The sequence below is a fragment of the Mycetomoellerius zeteki genome, unplaced genomic scaffold (genome assembly GCF_001594055.1).
Source record: "Mycetomoellerius zeteki isolate Tzet28-1 unplaced genomic scaffold, Tzet1.0 scaffold31, whole genome shotgun sequence".
In the NCBI taxonomy this organism is placed as follows: Eukaryota; Metazoa; Arthropoda; class Insecta; order Hymenoptera; family Formicidae; genus Mycetomoellerius; species Mycetomoellerius zeteki.
This window is the reverse complement of record NW_017257294.1, coordinates 1,505,936-1,533,675: the sequence shown is the minus strand read 5'-3', so window position 1 is coordinate 1,533,675 and position 27,740 is coordinate 1,505,936. Positions and strand designations below refer to the sequence as shown.

The following is a 27,740-nucleotide window of genomic DNA, read 5'->3' as shown; positions in this document are numbered from 1 at the left end:
CTGACAGTGAATAATGAAACGCAGCCTATGAATACGGGCATAAATCAATTTTCGCGGCTCCTGCTCGCGGCGTGCGCACGGTGCTTATGCGCCTGCGCCAGCCTTAACCGCCCTCCCCGTCCCCGAGACACTCACAGTGTCGCGCGCCATCCCGTCGCGTGTACTCGGAGCCTCTTTAGGCTTCGTTTCAACGGCGATTTGTATCGCTGTAGTCGCCAACCTCCCACACTATATTGCCATACCACACTCATAGCAACTTTACGTGATCTGGCCGTATTGTCTCCGTTTTCTCCATGGAAGGCAGGAGCCATTAACTAAGAAGAAGAAGAAGAAGAAGAAGAAGACGACCCGTGTAATAGATACGTAATCTACCATGGTGCGGAGTAGCGACAAGTAAGTGACCCGTGTAACTGAGGTTATATGACACGCTTTTCGCTTTTATTTTGAACTCGTTATCTCGAATTAATTATCAAATAAACGTTCACGTAGAGACAGACACCACCGGCGGAGATCGAGGTCGAGGTCGCGATCGAGGTCGGCCGAACCCGAGAAGAAACGACGACGATCTAGGAGCAGGGACCGTGAGAGGGAGAGAGATAAAGGACGACATCGAGAGCGGAGGAGTCGTTCGCGGGATAGAGACAGAGAGAGGAGTGATAGAAGGGAACGTTCCGAGAGGGACAGGGATCGCGAGAGAAAACGGTATACTCAAGAAAAGAGTTTCAATCTGAAACAGTTGTTCGTGGTGTTCACTTTCCTCTCCTTGCTTCATGTTTTTTGTAGATGTTTTCAATAATAATTGTAACAACAAAATAATCCATTGACATTGATTGTTCTCGGTATACTAGTGGAGACAGTAAAGAAAAGCGTCTTACAGGCTCAAAATCTTCGCGCTCTGGCAAAGAACGATCGAACAGGTCCCGTTCCCGTGATAGAAAGGATAAAGAAAAGGGGGACAATGAGGAATTACCTTTTGATCACACAAAATTAGACAAGGTGAACCTTCAAAGATTATTGCTCGGTCCACAACTTTGCTTTAAGAGGCCTTAAGTCATTGGTCTAAAGAGATTAAGTGAATTTCTGTCTTTAAACTGTTTTTGCGCAGTCTTTAACTGTTAGACTTAAGCGAATCGAGTAAAATTCAATTCTTACGACCTAAAAGCATAAATTCTGTGGCTGATATATCGTCGCTTACAACTTACAGCTTACAGCTTACAGCCTCTTAAAAAGCAAGGTTGTGAACTTAGCCTAAGTGATGAAAAACAAGCAATATGAAAATTTGTATTGTAGGAGGAAGAGCAAAAAAGGCTGGAATTGGAAATGCAAAAGAGAAGAGAGAGGATAGAAAGATGGCGAGCAGAAAGGAAGAAGAAAGAACTGGAAGCAACCAAAAAAGACGGTAAGACATCTATTTTGGCAAATCTTCAGCTACCCATGAAAAAGTGGTCCCTTGAGGATGATAGTGATGAAGAGACTCCTGTGGTACAGAATAACAAGGAGGCAAAAGAAGAAGGTGCAAAGGAAGAAATTGAAGAAGTAAATGAAGAGGTAAAAGATAAAGAGGAGGAGATTGATCCACTTGATGCTTTTATGGCAGAGGCAAGTATTACTATAATTTATATACTCAATTTGATTTTATATATACTTACGTCTAATTAATTCAATAGGTCCAAGAAGAAGTGAGAAAAGTGAATAAATTTGATGGTAAAGCTCCGAAAAATGCCAACAATGGCACTAATTCTGCATCACAGAGCGGTGGTGTGGTCATTGTAACTGGCGTAGCTAAGAAAAAAGTGCAGAAACAGAAAGGAGAATTGATTGAACAAAATCAAGATGGATTGGAATACTCTAGCGAAGAAGAGGGCGAGAATCTTCACGAGACTGCGGCCGGTATAGCAAACAAACAGAAGCGAGAATTAGCTAAAGTTGATCATGCTACAACAGAGTATCAACCATTCCGAAAGTCTTTCTATGTTGAAGTGCCTGAGATAGGTATGGCTATATTTTTAAATTATTTATTTTCTAGTGTATGTTTTCTATTGTATAAATATATATATATATACATATTTACTCATTTACTATATACTTGCAGCAAGAATGACACCAGAAGAAGTGGAAGCGTACAAAGAAGAATTAGAAGGCATTCGCGTGAAAGGTAAAGGTTGCCCAAAACCTATCAAGTCTTGGGCGCAATGTGGCGTAACTAAAAAGGAATTAGAAGTATTAAAGAAACTTGGTTATGAGAAACCGACACCTATTCAATGCCAAGCGATTCCAGCGATCATGTCTGGTCGCGATCTCATAGGTATAGCGAAAACCGGTAGCGGAAAAACGTTAGCTTTTCTTTTACCTATGTTTCGTCATATACTCGATCAACCACCGTTAGCCGACGGTGACGGACCAATCGCGTTGATTATGACACCAACTAGAGAATTGTGTATGCAAATTGGTAGGGATTCGAAAAAATTTACAAAATCGCTGGGTCTTTCGCACGTGTGTGTCTATGGTGGAACCGGCATTTCTGAACAAATAGCAGAACTTAAGAGAGGAGCTGAAATCATCGTATGCACACCGGGAAGGATGATCGACATGCTTGCTGCTAACAGCGGACGAGTGACCAATTTACGTCGAGTAACGTATGTAGTACTTGATGAGGCTGACAGGATGTTTGATATGGGTTTCGAACCGCAGGTGATGCGAATTATGGAGAATGTAAGACCAGATAGACAAACGGTACTGTTTAGCGCAACGTTTCCACGACAAATGGAGGCGTTAGCCAGAAGAATACTTACGAGACCAGTCGAAGTACAAGTCGGTGGGCGTTCTGTCGTTTGCAAGGATGTGGAGCAGCATGTAGTTGTACTTGAAGAAGATCAGAAGTTTTATAAGTTGCTTGAGATCCTTGGACATTATCAAGACAAAGGCTCCACCATTATATTCGTAGACAAACAAGAGAACGCAGATACGTTGCTCAAGGATCTTATGAAAGCTTCATATTCTTGCATGTCTCTTCACGGCGGTATAGACCAATGCGATCGAGATTCAACCATATTGGATTTCAAAGCGGGACGAACAAAATTACTCGTAGCCACGTCCGTCGCCGCTAGAGGCTTGGATGTCAAACATTTAGTATTGGTTGTCAATTATGATTGTCCTAATCACTATGAGGATTATGTGCACAGATGTGGTAGAACTGGTCGAGCAGGAAATAAAGGGTAAGATATAAACCTTTGAATTTTTACACACACACACACACACACACACACAATATATAAAATATTTATTTCAAATTTATTATGATTTGTTTCCCCTTCAGATACGCGTACACCTTTATTACATCAGAGCAAGAACGTTACGCTGGTGACATTTTACGTGCGCACGAGTTAGCGGGCGTACCTGTTCCAGAACCCTTGCGCCAATTGTGGGAAGGTTACAAAGCTCGCCAAGCCGCAGATGGAAAGAAGGTTCATACTGGAGGTGGTTTCAGTGGCAAAGGATTTAAGTTTGACGAATCAGAGGCTGCTTTGGCGAATGAAAAGAAGAAATTCCAAAAAGCAGCCTTGGGACTGCAAGATTCCGACGACGAGGACATAGAAAACGATATCGACCAACAGATCGAGAGTATGCTAGCGCCTAAGAGAACTGTTCGTGAAATTGCCAAACCAACCGCGGCCAGTGTTACAATTCCCGGTCAACCTATTCCTAGTGCCACTGATAAGCTCGAATTGGCTAGAAGACTGGCGTCGAAGATAAACATTGCAAAGAATCTGGGCGCTGAAGCGAAAGGCGCTACTCAACAAGCAGCGGAAGCCATACTCAAGGGTGCAGGACCTACGAATCTTATCACGGTAAAATACTAGTTTTTTCTTCGAATGTTACTGTATATAATAATTTTACGATCGTAAATAACTATTTTTTTTCTTTTATACAGGCAAAAACAGTCGCGGAACAACTAGCAGCGAAGCTAAATACTAAGTTGAATTATCAGCCACGCGAGGAAGATCTCGTAGAAAGTGATGTGGAAACGGGCGAGCAAACATTCCGCAAGTATGAAGAGGAGCTCGAGATCAATGACTTCCCGCAACAAGCGAGATGGCGAGTCACAAGCAAGGAGGCACTTGCTCAAATCTCAGAATATTCTGAGGCAGGTTTGACAGTGAGAGGAACGTATATCGCACCTGGGAAAATGCCACCAGAGGGTGAGAGGAAGTTATACTTGGCAATAGAATCGACGAGCGAGTTGGCGGTCAGCAAGGCCAAGGCGGAAGTATCTCGACTCATCAAGGAAGAACTTATCAAACTGCAAGCGTCTGGTGCTCACACTGCATCGCGAGGTCGCTATAAAGTTTTATAAAGTTTTGGGATCATTTTAATGAAGTATAATGTCTACCGTAAGGTTGTCATACGCATACGCGAATGTATATGATAAAAGTTTAGAGATTTATTATACATGCAAATAATGTGTTTGTTTTTAACAAACTACAATAACAAGATATACTTAACGATTGTGAGAGCATTATTTATATCATTGGCACAAACCACTGCAGGCAATCCAAGTTTTCGCATATTTATAAATAAAATGCGAGCACCCACATTATTCCCTTAATGATATTTCTTCTATTTTATTTATTTACCTATACGAAATAAAAATTCGAACGAACGTTCAGTAACGTAAAAAAATCGCACGCAACATACGCCAGTCATACGTTAATAACAATTCTTAATAAAATCTTACGTTGATAACGTTCAGCATTCTTAATAAAATCCTACGTTAATTTTTTTTCTATCGAACAAAATTAACCTTAGCTATACACACACTGGGGTCCCTGAAACCCCAATGTAATTTGCTAAATCGAGATTTTTTTCGTGTTTCTGAACTTTTCTGTTCCTTGAACCTATATATCTCGAAGCTCCTTAATTCTATCGACTTTTACGCATTGTGGACTTGTTCCTTAATCAATTCTCCATCGATTGACAAAAAAAAATTAATTGAATGTCCATTTTTACGGAAGTTACGATAACAAATATGAATGGGGTCCCAGGGACCTGAGCATGTATATCAAGGGTAGAAAAAAAGTGTATAGCTAGAGTTAATAACGAAAACTCGAAAGAATGAGATTATTTCTTTGAATGATATACTTCTTCGAGCTTTTTGTATAAAAATCACATAAGTGAACACACGATATACTAATGTCAATCAATACGCGATATATGTTAACTTAAATTTACGGAATCTTTTTAATTATTTAATTTATAATGAGCAGTTCTTGATTATCTGCGACGAAATAACGGATTACACGCGCAGGAAATCGTATATTTTTGTACATACACTCTCATTATGTATACTCTTTCCTCTTTGGCAATATTAATTGATAACTAAAAATACATTCTGCTGTACGCTATTAGAAGGCACTAGAAGAATCACAGACACGAGACACGCTGTAGACATTCGTCGCCGCGAATGCATCGCGATTAGGTAAACTGTAAAGAAATACTTTCAACAAAGCAGAAAATAAGATTAATCGCTCATAGCTGCATCTATCCTTGACGATAATAAATCTCGGATATCTTACGCGATTCATTAAAAATTAAAATGTACTTTATACACTATTTACTTTGGATTTGACAGAATAAGAGCGATGTATCTTATTTTCCTTTTGGCTTGATTGTAACTCAGGATAAAACGTTTAGCAAGAAGATGGTAACGGCAACTATCGCGAGCCAAGCACGAATATTCGTAGCATTAGAAATATAACTGTGGGCTATCTCGGCTCTGCTCAGTGAACCCAGAGGTACTTCCGCTGCGATTAGAGGACTCCTCTCCGAAATCCTAGTGACGAGCTTCTCCGTTTCCGTCACGCAAGCTCGCAATTGCAGCATCGATGGCTTCTTGGTGATGGGCTGTACGACTATGAAGATATCGCGATCGGGTGTCATCATGCCACGAAGAGCGCATTGCGCTACTTGCAGTTGGCGACCTAGAGCGACCAAGAGAGCTTCTAGAGTGACGGAGTCCTTATCAGTTTCCTCATCCATCATATAGTAGATCCTGTCCACCTATATAATAAATAAATATTAGATTATAGATAATTCCAAAGTCTGAAAGACATCTCATTTGAGAGTATCTACCTGTTTCTTCGAGTAGAACAATCTTGCCGCTCCTCCACAAATAGGACAACAAGCACCAGGAGGGGTGACCCCAATGCAATACGGCTCCTTTAAGGGAGGACACTGTACGGTATCACCGCAGCGAGGTTTCGTTTCATCGGCTATGAGACCAACGGCGACACAAGGACCTTCGTAGTCTACGACGACCTTGTCGGCCCAAGCCGCGCATTCGTTAGTGTAGACTTCGCCGTTGATGCCACACACCTGATTCCGAAGACTGCATCCTTTTAGACAAGGTCCTCTGTAACTTAGTGTGGCTCCAGCTCGGATCATCGCACACACAGAAGGATACTGGCGATTCTCTTGATCGCAAACCGGTCCACTGGATTCATCACGCGGATTGCAATCTATCGGCACGCATTCGTATTGCCGGCATGGTTTGTGCAAAGCAGTCAAGCAAACTCTAGGTCTACGGACGCATCTCTCTGAGCTGTCGCAATGATTAGGTATGCAGGGATCCCTGCTAGAGCAGCTACCGAACTCCACCTCAGTGGTCGACAACCCGGCGCAATTCGCTAGGCAGGCGGACGCGAAGGTGAAACCTAGTCTGCCGCAAACTGGGACATAATGAGCCGGACAATCGCAGGGCAAAGATAACATTCGCAGCTCGTCACAGCTCCTCTTGGAGCACGTAAACTCGCCTTCGAAACAGTGGCAGGAATTACAATCGAGGTAGAAGTGGCTTTTGTGTTGGATAAACCGATCGTGCACCCAGCAGGATTTGAAGTTGAAGCAATTGAGCGTGCGACACTTCTCCAGGCCGCGCGTCGTGCATTGGCAGATCTTCAGGCAACCCTGCTGATCAAACCGAGGGATCTGGATCCAAGATCCGACCGGCACCAATTGTTTCGACATCTCGCCGAGAGAACAAGCCGGCACGCAACGATAAATCTTAGCGCCGTTCGGTTGGACCACACAGAGCTGACCCTGTGGACAAGGATTCCGCTTGCATGGCGTCGTGATGTCCTCATCAGGATGAATCACAGCTTCGTCATTCTGTGAATTATCCAGGAACGGCCCTAACGAGACGCATGGAGCGTCCGGTCTACCCGGTGATAGTTTGGCGCACAAAGTAGCCGCTGTGTGGGATCCGGTGATTGAGCTCCAGTCCACACAACTCGCCATCAATTCTAAACAATCCTCGCGACAAAGTCGCGTCTCGTGGATTCTTGTCTCGCAAGGTCGCAGCTGTAGAAGACAAGCCGCCGCGCGAAGAGTCTCCGCTGGACAGGAAGCGGCGACGCGTACGGGCACACCTAATCCACGAATAATGCTTCCTCTGGACCAGTGATCGGCCTCCCATTTGGCTGCTTCGTCAGCCGCAGTCGTGCACGTTCTAGTAAGAAATTAAATTTTCATTGCATTTCATTGCATTCATTTAAGAAATTAAATATTCGATTATATATGACAAGCCCAATTTTTTTAAAAGGCTTTAAATTTTATCAGCACCACTCGGAGTTAATTTTAAAATTCGACTTTCTAATTACTAATTACTTCAAACTATTGACATGACCAGATCTTAATTCACTCACGGTTCGTACCTAAACAAAGTCGTAGGTCTATCGTTAAACCGCGCACAGTAAGACAACCCGGAACAGCCTATCTCGCAAGAGTCGTCCGCATCTTCCAGACACCTCCTCAGTTCTCCTTCTGAATTGGACGAGAGACACTGTGCGTCTAATTGTACCCAAGCGGTCTCCCAGTCTGCCTGAAAGGCTCGCCAGCATAAATTCTGACAGAAAGGCCTTGTCGCTTTCGTACAACACGCCAATTTGCCAGCGTTCAAGGGTAATCGCGTCGGTTTCGTCGAGCCCGATTTTAGTAAGCAGCTCCACATCGGTGACTGAGGTAACACGGGACTGCATTTCTCCGCTAGAGCATCCATGATCTCCTGGTCGGTCGTCGCAGTGTGGAGAATACTGCGACACGTATCCAAGCACGTCGCAGTCGTGGCTTCGTCGCAACAGTGCAAATCTACAGAAATATAATTAACTAATTTTTACGACGTAGATGCCTCAATGATCATTCGCTGATATCAGTCAACGAACGATTAATTAAAGTGTATGAATAGATTAATCTTCTTGCTAAATTAAATTAATCTTTTTGCTAAATGAAAACATTATTTTTATAACAATTTAATTATTATTAAATTTTTATTAATTAATTAAAAAATTACGATACATTATAAATGCCAAAGTCTATGTGCATTTTATTATTATATTATATATATTATAAAGTAATTATAATTTTTTAATACTATTATAAAATTAATTCAATAATTATTTGAAATTAATAATTTGATAATTATTTGCGTCTACTCCATATAGATCGTATCACGGTTTTTTATGAAATGATAACTAACGCTGCTTCGGATCCTCGGTGTGTTTCACCTCAGCTATACTTTTCAGACACTTGGGGATTTGATGGAAGCAACCCTTGCTGCTGTACAGCTTCAAATTAGATTGTTTGCCAGGCTTATAAAAAATATCCTTGCAGATAGCCCTGCATGTGTCATTGGAAACGTTACTGCAGCATCGTTCGGACTCCTCGCGCTTTTCCAGGCAGAAGAAAAACTCGGGTTCGTCGCTCGGTCGGCAGGATTCGTTCAGATCATTTATGGAACCAGACAGAGCGCAAGTCGTGCGACACGTTGGATTTTGAGCGAGACGGCAACATCCTCGACCCGTCCAATCCTCGTTCCTTTTGAGCTCTATAAGAATTCAAATAATTCGATATTTTGCCGCAACATTCGTTGCACACTTGACTACTCCGCTTACCATTTAATGTCGTGTTCACGCAAGACCAAAAATCCAACTGAAAGAAAAAAGAGTTGAATGAGGGAGGACATTGTAGTCGAAAAAAAATAATAAAAAAAGAAAGAAAGAAATGGTGAAGAAAGTGAAGTGGCACAATCGACCGATCTCGCGCGACTGCGAGTCCGGAGATCATCTTTCATTAAATCGTCACCGCGAAATGAAAAAACTTGGATCGCGTTACAAACATCCCGAACCGTTTAAGGTGCCCATTGTCGAGAGGCTTCCGATCCAGATCTGAGCTGAATGAAGAGAACAAACGAGTGTCGATTGCGTGGGATCGAGTCTTAGAAATAAAAATCGTGTGACAACTCACCAGCTCCATGGAACAAAACTCCAGCAGACGTTGAGTGGCGTTTTCCCTCGCTTCGATCTCGGCACCCAAGACTACCAAGGAAATCTATATAAAATTGCGAACAAATTATCTCTAATCCAAATCATAATATTATTATCTTGACAAAAAAATAAAAGTAATTGCGATAAAATTGCAAAGAAAAGTCGTAGCGTGAATAAAAATTATTTCAGAACGTCGCGGATTGAAGATTTAAAATTACTTTGAAAAGAAGAATATAAATGGTAATAAAAGCAGTCATGTAGAAGGAACTCTTTGCATAAATGTGTAAATTATTCCGATGAGTTGGACTTCGAAGCGTTAACTCCTTTAATGTCTGTCTCGAATCGAACGTCGAGGACTTCCTAAATTCGAAATGCGGTGCGGCGCATTAGCGGTCATTAAGAATCAAGGACACGAATGCAACACACATGGGCCCCGCGATTTCCTGTTGCCCGTCACTGAATGACAATCGTCCTCGGGGCCGAGATATCGCTCGCGCGTTTCGTCCTCATCCCGGATTCAATCGGCGTCCTCCGCGAGGACACACCGGATCCACTCGGTATGTCTATCACGGTCAAGAGTTACGACCATCCATCAATATGCGGTGGGTCCCACCGGACCCTGGCGATAGGCCCAGTCAAAGGTTACACTCGACCACCGAACGTAAATCATCGATCACTTGTTCGTATATTTCTTTCCGAGTAGCATTTTTAAAAATTAATGTGCAGTTTTTATCAAGACGACAAATCACATTACATTGTTATTAAAATAACGCGTTACGTTAAATATTCGATGTAGGTATTTCTGATGGTGTTTTTATTAACTTCATCATCATGTGTGTACGAAGAGATTTATTTTATAATTTAATATAATCTAGCAATATCTCCAGAATATTTTTATCAAGTTCGGTTGTTATAAATGTTATAGAGGTGAAAGTGATGTGGAGTTGAGAAAACGGCGTATGTACGTATTTCCGTCGTGGTATATTCTGGGAGGTATGCGCAGCCGGGTTACATCGCCATGCTGAAAGGGTGCATTTTCCACTGGCAAATTTTTCGCGGCGATTTTAACGTCGAGAAGTATGTTGATGATGACAAATTTCTATTTTCTGTTAAACACGAACGTCTTCATAATTCTATACGAACTGAATATCATGATGAACTATAAAGATGATGCGAGACGAAAAATAATTTCACCATTTCTCTGTTTGTAATGTCGCGATTAAAATTGACGTAAAAAATACTCGTTCGCAAAAATCTCAAATAAACGTTACTTTGAAGCTCATATATTTCGGACCAAATACATCACCACGACGGCCTCCGAGCGAAAGCCGAGATCAAAAGATACCAAAATAGAGCCGCAGCTTTTATAATTTGCCTCGTGCTCTCATTTGCCAAAATCCCAAACGCCACAAACGGCTATGAAGTGTCGATCGACTAATTAAATTGGTCATCTGCAGTTCTCTCTAATACGATCCGTCATACATACTCAGCTTTTGTAAAATTTAAAAATAACATCGATATGCTTTTGAATTATTTTTCTGATATAATATAATTTTTATGTTAACTATAAAAATATATATAACATAATTTTATAGAAAAAAAACACTCATTTGTCAAAAATGTATTTTTTAATGTGAAAGAGAAGGAACAACGAAAATACTGCTGCCTAAAATAAGAAAATAATTCTTCGGATAACTGAAGCATCAAAAGAAACACCGTCTTTGAATTCGGTAAAGTCGTCGGGGGGCAGCCTATTACTTGCCTCAATGACATATTTTTCCAATGTATTCAATGGTAAACTTGCCTCTAGAAAACGTATTGTATATTATGGATTAATTATATTTGATAAATATTTAATGGTTCCCATCACAAGTTTAACGAAATTTTACTTATACAGTAAAGTTTATTCTGAGACCACTTTCCTGTCCACCTCAAGAATAACATGTCACATATCTCAGAACTTTCGTCATGATTTCCGGTTATTTTACTGCTAAATGACCAAGAAGGAAGCGCTCATCAGTAGTCAAGGGAGAAGATCCGGAGAGACAGCTTTCTCAAAGTTTTTCTGCACCTCACGTTATGTTGTGTCTCACATTTCAATTGAGCAATATAACGTTTGAGATGCAGAACATTAAAAACCACAAAAAAATCATGTCATAAAATTTTTTGTAATTCTTTTAGATATTTATATGTAATTTTTACAATTGATTTTATTTCTTATTTCGAATTCAAGATTTGAAGTACATTGATATCGCGAATAAACTCACATCGCAATCGCTGCAGCAATAAAATATCCTTTATGGACAAGATCCTCTTGATAGATCCTCTTGTAGGATCCCTATTCCGTAATCAGAAATCAACAAAAGATTACCCAAAGTACATCCCCCTGCCTATTCCCCCACCCCGAATAAACTGCGTGGAGACACGATATCATTGATAACGCGTGGTACGTCCACCATGTTCAACGCGTCAATTCGTAATATTTGCGTATGAATGAGCCCGCGGGGCGCCCCGGAGGGGTCCCGCGTAAATCTCGCAGCGGGCCCCCGGTGTCTCCGATATTATCTTCGAAGAGGAGGCCCCCGCAGTCACCTCTAAAGAAGCTACAGCCGGGAAGCGCCCCACGTCGTGAAACCCTCATCGAAGGAAGCAACTTCGAAGGAGGATCTTTTTCTCATCTTTTTTCCCACCTATCCATTTCATTCTGCTTCTTTCTCTCTCTTTACCGTTCCCTTTTTATTTCCCGGATCCTAATATATCCGTGGACACGACATATTTCGTGTCCTTTATCGTCTCGGGTTCGGCCCACGGATATTTATCAACCGTGTGATATCGCATTCGGATTACGCTGTCGAGATTGTCTTTTTGAAATTCCCACGAGGCTCCTCCTTCCGCACATATAATTAATAGATTATATTCCGCGGCGTAGGGTCACGGTTAATTTCTTATCGCGATGAAAAAGGTGTACTAATTTTTATGCAGTTTCGGACATTAGTTTTTGCAATTTTAGATTTCACACATCGCTCAGTATTTTGCCTCCCGCCATTTACTGTCAATGTAAAATATTAAAACAGCTTTTATGTAGATATTATAATTATACATTATATATACCTTTATAGATATATTTTTTATATAACTGTAGATACAAATATCTATGTATATGTTAATAAGTTTGACATATACTGAACTTAATTTAATTACTACTTTTATTCTTGAATGAGAGAATTTCAAGAGATTCTCTTAAAAAATCTTGAAGAAGCGAGAGAGTGAAGTATGATGTACCTATTTAAAATGCGTACCTTGGAGCACACATTCCGACAGGACCCAGCAGCCAGCGAGCAGCAGGACATCTCTGTAACAGAAAGGAAAGATTAGTTTTGTGCATCAAAAGAGCAGATGGAAACTATAATCCGATAAACGGTCATACTCGAGAATATTTCCTCCACTTTTCCGCTGACATAAAACAGACGCGTATCCTGCATTACGTCAACATAAGAGAGGCAGAAAGGAAAAAAAAGGATCCGTTTTCAGGGGTCCTCACGAGGGTACATTAGTGTCAAAACTTTGCCACCCTGAGGGACCTCACATACAGTTTAGATTCGGAGACTCCGATTCACAAAAACAGAATTGAAGAATTTCATCCCGACTGAGGTAATTTTTGTCGCAATAAGTTCTTTGCAGTGTTTTAAAATACTTATTAGCATCATTATTAAATTAACGATCAATATAATTATTAATATATTTGTGATGTTATTTCCAGTTTCAGTTTATGATTGTGTTTCAAATCCGACAAACCAAATCGGCGCGCAATTTAGAAAACTAAAAAATTTATATGTGTGTAAATATTATTAAAGCATCAAGATCCGTTTAGACCGAAAATAAAATTCTTTTTCTTATTTCATTTTCGGCTGTATAAAATTACAAAAGATTGCTTTTACCGCTTTTCTTTACATTTTTGAATGGCAATTTTATATTCATTACTACGTCAATTATTATAACGGTGGAACGACTGTATTTACGTAACATTTTTTTAGAACGAGAAATAAAGTAGGACAGAAGTTGAGACGTGGACATTTCTCGTCGGTGTTCTTAAATATTAAAAGTTTCCGTTCCATCTAGCGACTGCAGTGGCGTGCAGTCGAGAAACATTCCGTATGTCCCCTTTCTTCCCAACGTCTTCAATTATTAAACGACTGGAGGGGAATTGTCCGGTACGTCATTTGGATCGAACAATCGAATAAAACATCCTGTTCTTCGTTCGAGAGCCTTCCATCGTATTTAACGACAAACTTTGGGCTCGTATGACGTTTCAAGAGAATTGATTTTCGAAGTTTCAAGCTTATCGCCAGTGGGCAGTTTGTTGCCCTTTACAATGCTTCGATTGTGACGTAATTACGTACCCCGTCATAACGCGCGTTTATTCCTGTTTTTATATTTCTGACGTGAATGGTTGTCAACGACTCCTCCCAACGTGTCACGTTTTGACGTGAAAGATCTTTAACGACTTTACCGGGTTAACATGCGGGTTCGATCAAAGTGACTCGTGTGAAAGGGGGTCTTTTGAATGGCGACTGAAATCGTAAGGGCCGCCGACCGTTCCAACACGTATGCACTGCGTTACAATGAAGCTAATAGATACCAATTAACAGCAAATTGTAGCTCCCTCCCTTTTCTCGCTTCATTTCGAAGAATCGTTTCGATTCCGATTATGTATATACGCCCGTACATACTGCAGAGTTCTTTTTTACAATCGTAATCTGAAGAAAATGAAGTTGAAGATACTTCGTGTATTCATAGTACAGAAATTTCTAGAAATATTATTCGAAGTATTCATTCGTAAAATTACAGAACAAGATCGTTTGAATTTCATGGCACTTACAAAGAATTATAATTACGGCCGTATTGTCGCGGGAATGGGAAATATCAGTCGCGTCCGGGATCGTTTGCATTCTTGAGCAAACAGGAGGGTGCTCGAGAGTCTCGGGGAACGTTCTCCTATTACAGAATAAATTACAGAACGTTTGGCTAGATATCGGTTTCGGTCACCGACACCTGGCACTTATCCGTTTGTCACCGAGTTTATTCACGTCTGGTCCTAAAATATCAGTAGGATGATTTGTGGAGGTTGAATCGTATTTTCTGCTCTCTCAACACGGTTACTATTATAGAGCGTGGAAACCTGCCATCGCTCACGTTTATCGTCGTGACTTCGACCGCACACTCGGGAGTTTTATTTCATTCTTTTTCTTTTTTTTTTTTTTTGCTTTTTTACTCATTACGCATGCGAGTGCGTTTTGCAATCATCTCGTCGTCGTAAAAACTCACGCGGGTCGTTTAAGACGGGCCTTTAATCGAATCCTTGCCACAAAGAGCCTTGACGTTTCCACGTGAAATTTCACCGCGACAAGTGCGTCGCGCCTTTAAACGCGGCGTTTTGTGGCTCCTGTTGCGGACGACACAAAAATAGCTGGCGTCGTTCGCGGCCATCCGGCGTTTACACCGATCTAAACTGCGGAGCCCCCTTCACTTTATCCCACCCGGTCTCGCTACCCAAGAAGCCGAAATGTTCGTGACTTTGACGGGAAACATCAGATCGACAAATCCAAATGGTACGACATGTGAACGCAATACGTTTTACTTTCAAGAAACACTTCGCTAAAATTTATCGAGAGGAAGAAATTGAGAGAGAAGACATTCTCAATTTTGAGAACATAAAAGACGGTAGAGGTGTAATTATATTACACACAAGGTGTCTCAAGGGAAACTGTTGAAATTAATCAGCTGTCATTTTTAAACGCAGTTTTATATCAAACGATACAAATATAGAGCATAATTTCAACATTTTCCAACTATTTTGTCAAGACATCTATGATAATGATCTACGAATTTGCTAAAGATGGTTTGAAGAAAACCGAAACGTCCAAATAAGTTTGTATAGACAGTCATTGTACAATTTTAATATATTATGTGAATATTATTTGACTATTATATAAATTGCGCACCAATTCCCGCGCCGTGTTAACGCTTTCATTGTCCGTATATTATATTATTGTTTTTTAATTTCGATTAGTATTTAAATTTTGATGATACAAATATGTCTGATTGTCTTTGCTTTATATATAAACAAAATTGTCCTGTATTGAAAAATATTTTACTTTTTCTATTTCCTATGTGCGTTTACAACTAACAGCTTAGTTTCAGCAACTTTCCATGTGACACCCTATAATTAACAAATTATATAATTAACGATAATGTAGTAACAATAATAATAATAATAGACTGTTACGAGAGGAATCGACGATGACGCTATGCCGAGAAGTGACAAACAACGCCTAATAAAGTGGACCGTTTAATTTGACTAATACAAAATTCGGCGGAGCGATTCCAGTGGCATTTTAAACGCTATTAATGCGCTCGATGAAGCGAGGCAGCTCGGTCTCCTGCAGTCCGTCGTCTCTCTGAAATTAGCATAACAAAATAGGAAACGCAGTCACGACAAATATAATAATATACTCGCGAATCCTTCCGAGAAACGATCGCGCGCGTTCATCTCATTGTATGGATTACACGTTGCGCGATCATAATGCTTTACCTCGAGGACGTGTTGTAAATTTAATTCGACGTTTTCTCTTGCGACTTTGTTTCTTGCTTTTCTCCTCTTTGTTTTTCAAACGTCGACACGTCGAACGCGCCTAATGCACATTCGCGTCGTGTTGATAATGACAGATTTCATCTGCAGTAAATCCGTCTGTGCGCCATAATCCGCAAACGGCGCGTCTAAATTTATATACGCGATGTATGTGTGATTTTTGCATAACAAAACCCCTAAGCCAGTCTCTAACGGGAATCTAAAAAAATGTTGCTGATAATTAACGGAAATATAAGAGAAATATTGTTGTACAGAAGCTTTACGTTTCGCGAGTTTTATCTCCGTATCCAGATCCATTATTAGAAAGCCAACGTTTCGTGAACATTGCAGTTCTCTAATTCATCAGGGTAAAGAGTATCAGATTGCTCTTCGCTCTGATGAAGTGAATTGCAATATTCACGAAACCTTGGCATTCTAATAATGGATCTGGACACGCGGAGGTAGCTCGCGAAATATATACAGTTTCTGTATAGAAAGTATCCATGAAAGCATAAAAAGCACTAGAAATATTTATTATTCGTATACTGAGAAAAATATATCTTGATATTAAAAAATAAGCTATTAAGACTCACCGAATAAATAATTTTTCTCAGTAAAAACAAATATATCTTGATAGAAAAAATTACGTAACACAAGAAAATTATTTATTCGGTGGATCCTAATAATAACTTATTTCTTTGTATCAAGATATTTTTTCTCTCGGTGTACATTAATCACCTTGGAAAGTAATAAAAATCACCAAACACGGATCATCTTGATCGCTCGCTTGATTAAGTCGGAATCACAGTCGATATCAATAATGCATCGCGGTGTCTGCAATATAAATCATTTACGTATCAATGTTTGTGTGTTCGATGGCATCCTGTCTACTTGGACGATCGGTATGTCGGTCCACGCGTGCCGAGACAATAAGCGTGTCTTCACCAGTCTTCACGCGCGTAATTTACAGCGAATTTCTCCGTTTCGCCGCGAATCTTTCTCGGAACGAGGCGAGCGCGTTTCCTCAACGAATTTAAACGAGCGACCCGAGGTGACGTCGATCGGCGGGAATGTGTCGTGCAATATTCGTTCCCTCAGCGCAAGCTGTCCGACTCCGTATGTATACACGACCCGCGACTCGCCGTTACATACACGGTCGCATAACTGCATTCGCAGCTGCGTCTTTTGGCTGCGACATCGTCGGCGTTACTGTCTCTCGTAAAAAAGAATGCGCGATTCTCCCATACTCTTATCAGCGGATATATGACTTATATATGAACACGATGACTCCAGAAACCCATCAGAAAAAGCTCTTTGCGAATTGCAATGCGTCGATAAAATTTTATTCCTCGATGCACTACCAATGTCTATTTCCTCTGCAAACAAGAATTCCAAATAGAAAAAAAATTGCTTGTTAATTTAATTTTTAATATTACTACTCTAATTCTCGTTACAATTGCGTTTCAAGACTAAAAATTTGGCGCGTAAGATTGAATATAAGTATATAAATTCATATCGAATTATCTAAGTATTATAAAAGACCTAGCTTGACCATTTAAGGCCTTCAATTCCTATTTATTGTGTATTCAAATTATAGTCTGAAAAGATACTATAAAAAATCTTTCTTTGCGGATAAGAAAACAGAATTAAGACAAGTCAGAAGGGATTTGTTCCTACGGAATGAAATGCTTAATCTTCGCAAGATAAATGAATGCAGAGATCAAATAGGGGAGGGGGAGGGGGAATTTGAAAATAAATGCTCCTTGAATAAAGGACGTTCCATCTATCGCCGATCTGACTGACACTCATTAATCGTACCATAATCAATTCTCCATCGCAAATCCTACCTTTCGCAATCTGTCAGCCATTATCGACGATTACGAACGCGCCACATCGTTATTTGCAAATATAGGCGCGATAATCTTCACGAGGGCATAATTAGATGCTGCAGGCAGGCAAACGATGCGATGTGCGCGCGAAGAAATTGTACTATACATAATTAATATAGTCATCAAACTCGCGCCCGAGCAGGCACGGCGGATTTTATGGTGCGAAGAAGAGAGAAAGAGAAGGAGGAAATCGACAAGGGATTGGCGGCAGCGGGGAGATAAAAAGGAGGGAATCGTGATACGTGTCTCTCGACATGTTTTTATCCGGCGTGAAGCTGTCACAGAGGTTTTATGTGTTTATTTATCTCTCTCCTCTCCTGCAGTATACACCATGTAGCTGGTATATATCGACGGAGGAGTACATATAAGTAATCTTCATGGTGAAGAGTCTTTCGGATGCTTCTCACAATCCTTCTTTCTTTCGTTTATTCTATCTCTGTCTCTCGAGATCTGCTGCTGCTTCCTTCTTTTTTTTGTCTCCTTAACAAGAAATTCGCGACAACCGGTCCCCCGAAGAACACCACCGGGTGTCGCCGTAGGATCCACAAAAAACCCCCCCAGTATCTTCCTAATTATGTCTACGTCTCTGTGGCGAGAGCGTGCGATCTGTCTTTTGAAATTGATATAACAACTATCACGATCCACTTCTTATCGCTCTTCCAATTAATTAACTTTTTGATGTCATAAGCAGCACATTTTATCAGAGAAACATCCTGGGAACGCGCGTCTTTAGCACGTAGGAGCGACTTTTGAATATCTTTATTCTCTAAATTCTTTGAAGTGGAATCTCATTCTAAAGAGTGAAAATTTAGCCAGTCTTGAAAAAGAGTGGCCCAATTTTCAATCTTTAAGAATGAGATTTCACTCTTCAGAGTGACAATAATTCACTCTAAAAGTTTTAAAGAGTACCTTGGAGATCTATGCTGTATAGAGTATCGTCAAATTGTTGATGCTTTCCAACGAGAAATACAGTGTAACACAGTGATCATTTCATCTTTGTTTGACATTGGCAAACAACAAAAATATAATGATTCACTGTATTACATTGCATCATCTGTGTCTTTTGCCGAAAAGCATCCTGTACTTGTTCCAAGATGGAAAATGATGTAAAACTGTACTGTACAAAAGTGATATTTTATTATATTAATATAATACAATTATCACGAATGTGACTTTGAAATTCATCTTCATTTATATAATAGTGAATAATATCATTTCATGTTTGTTGATCTGTAATCGTAATTATATCAATCTATAAATCTTGACTTTTTTTCCTCAAGGTTTCTCGCATTCGCTTCGTCATACCGTCATACGTCAATCGTTACGCTTTTTCCTTGTCCGATTTTATCTCCATATTTATTTCAACATTTTCCGGATAATCATTATTATATAGCTCATCATTTGTCGTCTATTATTTTCTATTACGTAAGCGGAATGAGACATCGTAGTGCACATCCATGTTTTCATCGATGCTTTCGACTGCGTTTTATTGTCGAAATCGTCGAAAGAAATCCGTTCATAAAAGAAAACAATTGGAGAAAAGAGAACAAAAACTCTTTTTCCCTTGCAAGAAATTTAAAAGATTTCGACTAAATTATTACAACGCACGAGGGTGACAATGTATTAAAACACGAAATTTACAAAACTCCTACAAAAGACAAGCAGTGGCATTAAAATAAAAAATTGAAACCGGTATAAAACTAATTTTCAAATTGTTCGATACCATATACAGTTACGAGAGAGAAATTTCTATAATTATTCGTAATGGAATAACAGTAATTTCGTTTCGTGCGCAAATAACGTGCAATTAATATTGATAATCATGCACTAGTTTCAAGAAATTAATATGTATTTTCTAAAATGCAGGTTCTCGCTCAGCTTTTGAAAGTATAATAACTCATTGAGAGCCATTAGTCGCGGAACTCCCTCAGAGTATTAGAATTACTTGGAAAATGTATAAGCCAACGCATAATAATGCATTGACGGTCCACGAGGGCGTATCGGAGGCGGCGAGATGAGCGGATGTTTAATGGTTAATTAAGAGTATCGATCTCGATCGGCGATCGAGAGAGTGCGACTGTGGGTACGTGTACTTGTACATTATGTATATTACGGCTTGCGTAAGTCGCTGCTCCAATTTCCAGTTACGGCGAGGCACACGCGTGAAATTACACGTTCAAAGTTGTCGAGTGGCAGGCGATTTGACACGCCTAGAACCGGGCGTCAAATTTACACCCGGGAATCATTATGATCGACACTCTCGCCGGCATTAAAAGATGCGGATTACGTGCGTACGTGCGACAAACTGCCAATTATCTCGCCGCCTTTACGCAGTTCCTGCAAAACGACCACCGGCTGCCTTTTCGTTCGCCGATCAATTCCGAATGGACATAATTATGAACGCGAGCAGCTCGTAATTTAACGCTTTTCGCGAACTCCTGTTGCGATTAAGTCGCTACAAAGTTGCGTGCGAGGGTTGTTTTTCCGTCACATAATCTGTGCAATTATTTATGTAAACGCGTGAAAATTGCACTCGCCAAATAATAATGTGACAACCGCTAAATCATATCGTCAGCAAAAGAAAAGAAAGAGAGAGAAGTCGCTATTCATTTAACGCTCTGTGATAACAGCAAGAAGAAGAAAAGGACTTATACGGCGATCTGTAGCTAGTACATACAAAAGTATAAATATAATACAAAGTATAGATATGATACAAAACGAAGAATTACAATGGATGCTTTCTGTTTGTGTAACAGTCACAAGTCGACACAAATATTATTATTCTATCTTTCTTCACATTCAATGTCGGCGTTCAGCAAAAAGGTAGCTTCACAATTGTGTATAATTCTTTAATATGATTGATCTTGATCTTAATTTCTCATGAACCTAAATGTAGAATTATATTAAAGAATTATAACAAAGACAGAATTTGTGCCGACTTGTGTCACCAAATGGAAAGCATCCATTATAATATACGATAAAAATACAAGCACTTGTGTGTATGTAAAGGAAAAAGAGAGAGAGAAATAAGTGAAATTTTATTGACAACGTAGATCAAAAATCATTAGTCTACTCAACGTTCAATTTCTTTTCCTCCAATACGACGGAGGTGTCGCGTTCATGTATCATTAAGATAGAATAATTACGTAACGTCATGGGGACTTAATAATTATTCACGCGCGTGCTGTGTAGCTATAAATCAAGTGGTAAATTTTGTAATATGCGCGTGCCAATGGATTACGTACATTTTCCAGGCGTGTAAATAAATTGCTTCTGCGTTCCTGGGCCGGTCAAAACCGACGCGTAACATGTTAATCATTTGCGACACATGGATGCAATTCGCGTTCTATGTAAATCGCGCTCGCATCAGTGACGTCTATTACGTCGCTGCTTACACTCGGGATCGCACTCTGCGTATGGAAGAACTGTGAATGATGAATGGAAGATCTATCGGCGTTGATTTATGAGAACGACCTTATAATAATGCTGTAATATTTTCATAGAGCATATACACGCAAAGTTTTAAATTACAATCCAATTAAAATTAAATTCAAGGCTAGGAATTAAAATAAAAAGACCTTAAGAATGTTAAAATAAAATTCCAGTCTGCAAATAGAACGAAAAATTAGTTTCTATATTTACATATTCGATACGCAGATCTTTGACTTTATAGAGCCTCTATAATACACGTAGATTTCTTTTTCTTAGACACCAGTCACGTAGACTCTCCTAGGAATCGCGTTGTGTATCGATAAGCGCGTTGAACGAGCAGCGAGTGAGAGAATCGCGACGCGTTATCACCTTTAGTTCTCGTGTGTGGATATATTTATGCTGCCAATGCCTCCGCTTATGCGTATGTTTTTCTCTTTTCTCTTATTGTATGTACGCGCAAATACGCCTCCGAGCTGGGCCGAAGGTAGAGAGATCGGGGACCGTTAGCGACACCTTGTTCACACGAATGCACGTGCATCGTGTAAATTTCAGGAAAGATTAAAGGGACCAGAAAGATGTGGCAACGAAAGAAAGAAAGAGAGAGAAAATACGTCGTTGTGGGAAAACGGGGTACTTCATCTCGATAAAATGAACTCCGAATGGAGAATGTGCGACCCGCGATTGCACTCGATTTACGATTATCGAGGACAAAAAAACACGCGTAGTGTTAACGTTCACGTTATCTCGCGCTAGTTTGCATATATTTGCCGGCGATAATTGCGACATAGGTTGACTGTGCGGCAAGCGAAAGTATTTTTCTTTTTAATTTTAAGTATTCCGAGTTCTGAGATCACTTCTTTTAAATACACTATATCAAAGGAACTCCACAAGATACTTCTTGCATACAAATAAGTCTCAATTACTCTCGCAATGCACAATATTTATTTCGTTAAAATGAAGAGAAATATATATACATCACATGACTGCAATGCAAATTAGAGAAATCCCGTCTCTATTATCTTTACATGATGAAAAAAAAAATAAATTGTTTTATGTGTCGACTGAAAGAATCCTAAAGGGGTGTCGCGGAAGGAAGCGAAACTTTTTGCCGCATGATCCGTGAGAACTTGAAGCTCTCGGCTCGAATCGTGATAAAAAAAAACCCTTTCTCGGGTCCCCTGTTCGCTCGTTTCCCGGTCAGGGGAAGGAGTTTTTAACGACGAGCGAGGCGAGACATTAAAAATCGCCATGCGGGTGGCGGGGTGCACTAAAAAAATCAGCGCAACGGAAGGGATCGTAGGAGAGATCGGAGGAACGGCGGAGGCTCGTGCGCACATGTGGCGGGAAGTTGTCGTTGATATCTTCTTGCCGTCCGATGACGAACACTCGCGAGAAATGGGTTCAATGAATCTGTCCCGGGGCTCGTATTTTTGCGCGTAGAAGCGACATCGCGCCGACCGATCTTAAAAATAATCGGCGGTTCACACACACAACTGGATGTGATAACACGCGTTAAAATAACTCGTAATCCTTCTGCCCAGCAAGAAAAACTATGGCTGATACTTTTGGCGGGATCCATCGATTTCAGTTCTATCGCCGATAATTCATACTATTTTAATCCTCCGGAACTGACGGTGAATTTATTGGACCCACTCCATTATAAATCTCTTTGGTCCAGTTTCACCAATGTAAGATTTTAACTTTACTCTCGAACTTTACTCTCTAATTCTTAGAAAAAGATGAAGAGTAAATTCAACCGAAATCAAAGTTAATCTTGCATTGATAAAACCAAGTTTTGTCGAAAATGTCAAATTTGAATTATTCTTATTAAAATATATTTAATATTTATTCTTATACGAGTATATATTTCTTTCCTCTCTCTCTTATACTAGTTATGTCATTTTGATTTCTTAATTAGTGCCTTTAGATTTTGTCAGTTCCGAATAATTAAAATATTTGCTATTGACCATAAATTATGATAATTTCGATAAGCAAACTCTCCAATCAAAATTTCCAATTATATAACTCTTCGTGCGAGAAATAATAGAGGGCGTACATTCACAAAAACAGAATTATAATTAATTAATTGAATTAAAATTAGGAGTTCGCAGATAGCTTCGCGAAGAGAATCGTTATAAAATAATTTATTTATTTGATCACGTAGGATTCGATTTTTCTTAATTTTAACTCATTCATTCGTACCACGCAAAAATAAATTCATCGTTCTTTCAATCTAATCCGATTCGCCTGTCTTTTTATAAATCCCGCGTGGAAGAAAAATATAAAATTATTTACCTTGCGCTGCGTTGAGGAAGGGATTGCCAGCGACCGGCGCGAGGATCGCTACCGCTGTTATCACCACCGTCAAGTGGTGCATTTTCGATGCGTGGGAAGGCACCCTTATTTTGAATTCCTGCGTAACAACGCGCGCGTTCACCTCATCTCACCACCGTACGCACGCGTGTTTCACCGTGAAGAGAGAAAATCAGAGAAAAGACGCGAAGAGAGAAAGAAAAGGAGGAAGAGAAGGAAGAGGAGGAGGAGGAGAGGGAAGAAGAAGAAGAAGAAGATATCAGGCAGCCTCACGGATGCGGAGGAGTCACATGTCGGGACGAGACACGCATGGCACTCGCACAGAACAGAGATGTGCACTCGAACGCAGCTCGCGAGCGACTGAGCTTTTCGTGGTGCACTTACGAGTCACGAGTTGAGCTTTTTACTGAGTGAGTGGGTGAGAGGAAGAAACGAGGAGTAGAACCGGGGCTCCCTGGAGTGCCGGAGGGGGACCCGGGTTCGACGAAGACGGGTAAGAGGACGAACGTTGCGTGAGAGTGGGACGGCGTGAGAGGAATTGCGTGTGTGGGTGGGAAGAGACGCGTGGCGCGTATACGCCTGTCATGCGGTGCAACCCGCTATTGTGACATCTTCGACCGTATACCCACACGGTGTACCCTGACGCATTATTTTTTCCTTTCTTTCCTCTTCCCGTCGTCCCTTAACCGCGCGGCGAGTCCTCGTAGTGAGTTCTTTGTTACGCGCGCAAGTAGCGAAATCCGGTGATGCGAGCGAGAGAGAGAGAGAGAGAGAGAGAGAGAGAGAGAGAGAGAGAGAGAGAGAGAAGAGCACGTAATGGATCACTTGACCGGGTATTCGTTCTCCATCTGCAGTATCTCTCCCCGAGTACTTATGTATCCGTCTCGAGTCGAGAGCACGCAGGTCAGACGAAAATCAGTCCGCACCCATAAATCGAATGTCGCCGCCAGCCTATTTGCCTCGTGGCTTCGAGCGGCACCGTATTCCGAGAAGGAGAAAAGCCGATAACCCAGGGACGGTAACTTTCACTGATAACGTCGCGATACGACGCAAAGTAAATCTTCCGTAATACATTTTCGATACGCTCAATACTGCTCGAAGGCTGGCGACGTGACGTCCTGTATAAATAATCCTCGAATTCGGACGGACATTTCGTCCCCAAACGCGACGAACAGATACTTCAGCGAGATAAGATTAGACCTTATTATAAGATAACTCACAGATAACTCACAACCGGATTCTAAGAATAGGATTATTAATCTGTTAAGAAAATCCACAGCGCACAGTGTTTTATGTGAACGGCTCAATTAAATGTCGGGGCGATTTTGTCGAACTGCATACAGCCCGCATTTTTCTACGCTTCATGATTTATCGCGCAGTCAGAGATTGAAGCGTGGAGGACCATCCATTTTTTATCGATGTCTCGCTGGCCAATGGGTGTCCGAAAACACGTTCGCTGTCGTCTTCGGATATTTGATTGACTGATCGGAGCGGATTCTCAGAGCAAGCTGTAATTTATTAATTTATTCCACCGATAAATCGCCTTCAATCCGCACGTGGGCAGCGGACGACCGGTCCATGGTATTTCTCTCTTCTTCGTTCCCCTTTTAATCTCGTCTCTCCTTTTCTCTCTCTCTCCTTTGCGCTCTGTCTCTTTAAAGGGGAGGGAGGCCGTTATTCTACTACATCGATGTAAATAACAGCAGCGCGGTGTGTCATTTGCGTGCGTTGCACAATTGGTGGGTGTTATGCAAAAATGAGTTAACCCGCTAATTTTAAGTAAATTAAATCTAAAATACAGTCTTGTTCCGCTGATCCAGCTACAAGTACCACTTTTTTTTTTATTTTGTCGATTAACATATCCTTAGCGTAGGACTGTTCGACCGATTTTCGCAACGATATTTTCATAGAGAAAATGCTTATACCGAGTGTTTCTGCACTGAGAAAAATGTGTGATTGAAAATGAACAAATCAGAAAAATTATATCAACCAGAATTCTAGTTATGACTAGAATTCTAGTAGATTTAACCAGAAACTTCTAATTGATTCATTTTCAACCAGAATTTCAATCAGACATTTTTCTCAATGTAAAATCGTCGAAATCATCGAATCGACGTCAAATCGATGTTTCTCACCTCCATTGTCGTTTCTCACTGAGTAGTTCCGGGATCGATACTTCAATATTCTTCTCGCCATCCGGCATCCTTCGAGAATTTCAAGACGATAACATAAATGCAGTCTCAAGAGAGATAGAAAGAGAGAGAATTTGTTCTCAACACCTAGCAGTCACGTAAAGCAAACGAGCGACTGGTTACGCGATCGAGGCTCTCCCAAGACACGTCCGCTATATATGTTAATCGCGCATGATCATATAAATATTCAAACATCGCTGGACCGCAGCTCGACGGACCTCCGACGTGCTACTGGTGTGGACTACCTTATCTGAGTATCCACATTACTACCTGTCGCGCATAAATAATTAACAATGAGTAACGATGTACAAATCAATCGTCTTGCTCGCTGTCGATCGGCGATTGGTACGCGTAAGAATGTAGTCCTCCGGCTACGTCCATTCTCGAAACTGAACGATTAAATTAGCCATAAAAGCTCAATCCAATCGTCAAACTGAAAATTACCGCCGGTAATTTCAGGTGAGCTGCTTACCGAAAATACTGATTTAATGACTGCTCTTGAAAATTAATCGACAAGACATGTATTTATTGTTTCCGGTGTAATCCACTTGAACGCTTGGATTCATCGAAATTCCGTCGATCCCTGTTTATCGCTTGATAGAGACATTCAAGAAAATGTGGTTGGCTGCATCTCAATTATTCGCCGAGATTCGAGAGAGCGTTCTTACCAAAAATTCGTTTACGAATGCCAATTCTGAGGAAACCAGTTTTGCCGATTGGCGAACGTGATTGGAGTCGCAAATGCATACCGGTCCAATTTCATCGAACGTGTATCACAACGATCCTTACTCTGTGCGGGAGGATGCAACTAATTTATGAGGCGAGACCGCAATGTTAACTGGCGTCACTTACGAGTCTCTCCTTCGCGACTTCGAAGCTAACGACGTGTTCGCACATGCTAGTGCAGTTTCATCTTCCCCCGTTTGTGTATTTCTACTCTTCCTTATCATTACGCAAAATATATAGCAAAGAATTTAAATAATTATATAGTCGTATATAAAACAAAATAATTAAAGAAATTATTTTTAGGCATAATAATATTAGCCTAATTTGTTCTTACACAGAAAGAATGATTTTACTAAAATATTAAAAAATTTAAGTAGATACAGATCTGAAAACAATTTTGTTGAATTATTAAAATAATTATGTAGGAAATATATATATTTATATGTATATATATTTAAGCATGATGATTAATACTGCAAGAAGTTTTGATATTTTAGCAATCAGCTTCTGCATTGAGCATTCTACATAGTTATTTTAATAACTCAACAAAATTATTTTCAGATCTCTCTATATCTACCTAAATTTTTAGATATTTTAACGAAACCGTTCTTTTCATATGTAATACTTAAATAAATTTTTACTATGATATTAAATATTCTCTTCTTGTTGCACATCCATTTAGTCTGTCTATTCATCTTCTTTAGACAAACATTCTCGATGACGTTCTTTGTATCGGAGCGATCTAATACCAGGAACACAACCCAACAACGCCAACTTCGTTGGACTCGATTTAACTCGCTCAAGTACTCGGAATGGTTATTAATTACCTTCGTACAGACGCGTCGGCTAATTGGACGGCGTTGTATGCATCTAGCAAGCGAGACGAGCGAGACGTGAATTTTGATTCATCTCGGATCAATACGAGAAAGTCATTGTCATCTATTGTCACGTAATTTTTCTTGTTCGCGAACTAAATAATAAAAGTTCGTCTCTCTAAAGAAACTGCAAAAGAAAAATTGTTTAAATAGAATGAAAAAAGTTACTTTCGAAGGTAAGCAAGAGATATGAAAAACGAAGCGTTAAAACAATATAGGTATAAGATAAAAACTTCGAAAGTTGAAAGATACATAACAATGTAGAAAGTTAAAAACATTGTTAAAAATGTGACGTGCAAGATATTATACATTATTCAAATGTATTGTAATATATTTATTACATTCTAAGATTACGATATTATTCTATT

At 40.2% G+C, this 27,740-nt stretch overlaps 2 protein-coding genes across 2 annotated transcripts; one reads left to right on the top strand and one right to left on the bottom strand.

The window, feature by feature from the left end:
• The first annotated feature begins 148 nt into the window (after positions 1-148).
• On the top strand, positions 149-4,743 carry Prp5 (pre-mRNA processing factor 5). Its single transcript, XM_018451305.1, has 8 exons — positions 149-393; positions 490-702; positions 849-996; positions 1,291-1,599; positions 1,668-1,992; positions 2,093-3,215; positions 3,317-3,848; positions 3,932-4,743. The coding sequence occupies exons 1-8, from the start codon at positions 374-376 to the stop codon at positions 4,352-4,354; spliced, it is 3,093 nt and encodes a 1,030-aa protein (XP_018306807.1). The 5' UTR covers positions 149-373; the 3' UTR covers positions 4,355-4,743.
• Positions 4,744-5,108: 365 nt separating this feature from the next.
• On the bottom strand, positions 5,109-23,961 carry Reck (reversion-inducing-cysteine-rich protein with kazal motifs). Its single transcript, XM_018451306.1, has 8 exons — positions 23,562-23,961; positions 12,617-12,669; positions 9,298-9,381; positions 8,946-8,982; positions 8,531-8,878; positions 7,710-8,142; positions 6,130-7,504; positions 5,109-6,057 (listed from the first exon to the last, which is right to left on the bottom strand). The coding sequence occupies exons 1-8, from the start codon at positions 23,641-23,643 to the stop codon at positions 5,674-5,676; spliced, it is 2,796 nt and encodes a 931-aa protein (XP_018306808.1). The 5' UTR covers positions 23,644-23,961; the 3' UTR covers positions 5,109-5,673.
• Positions 23,962-27,740: the final 3,779 nt, after the last annotated feature.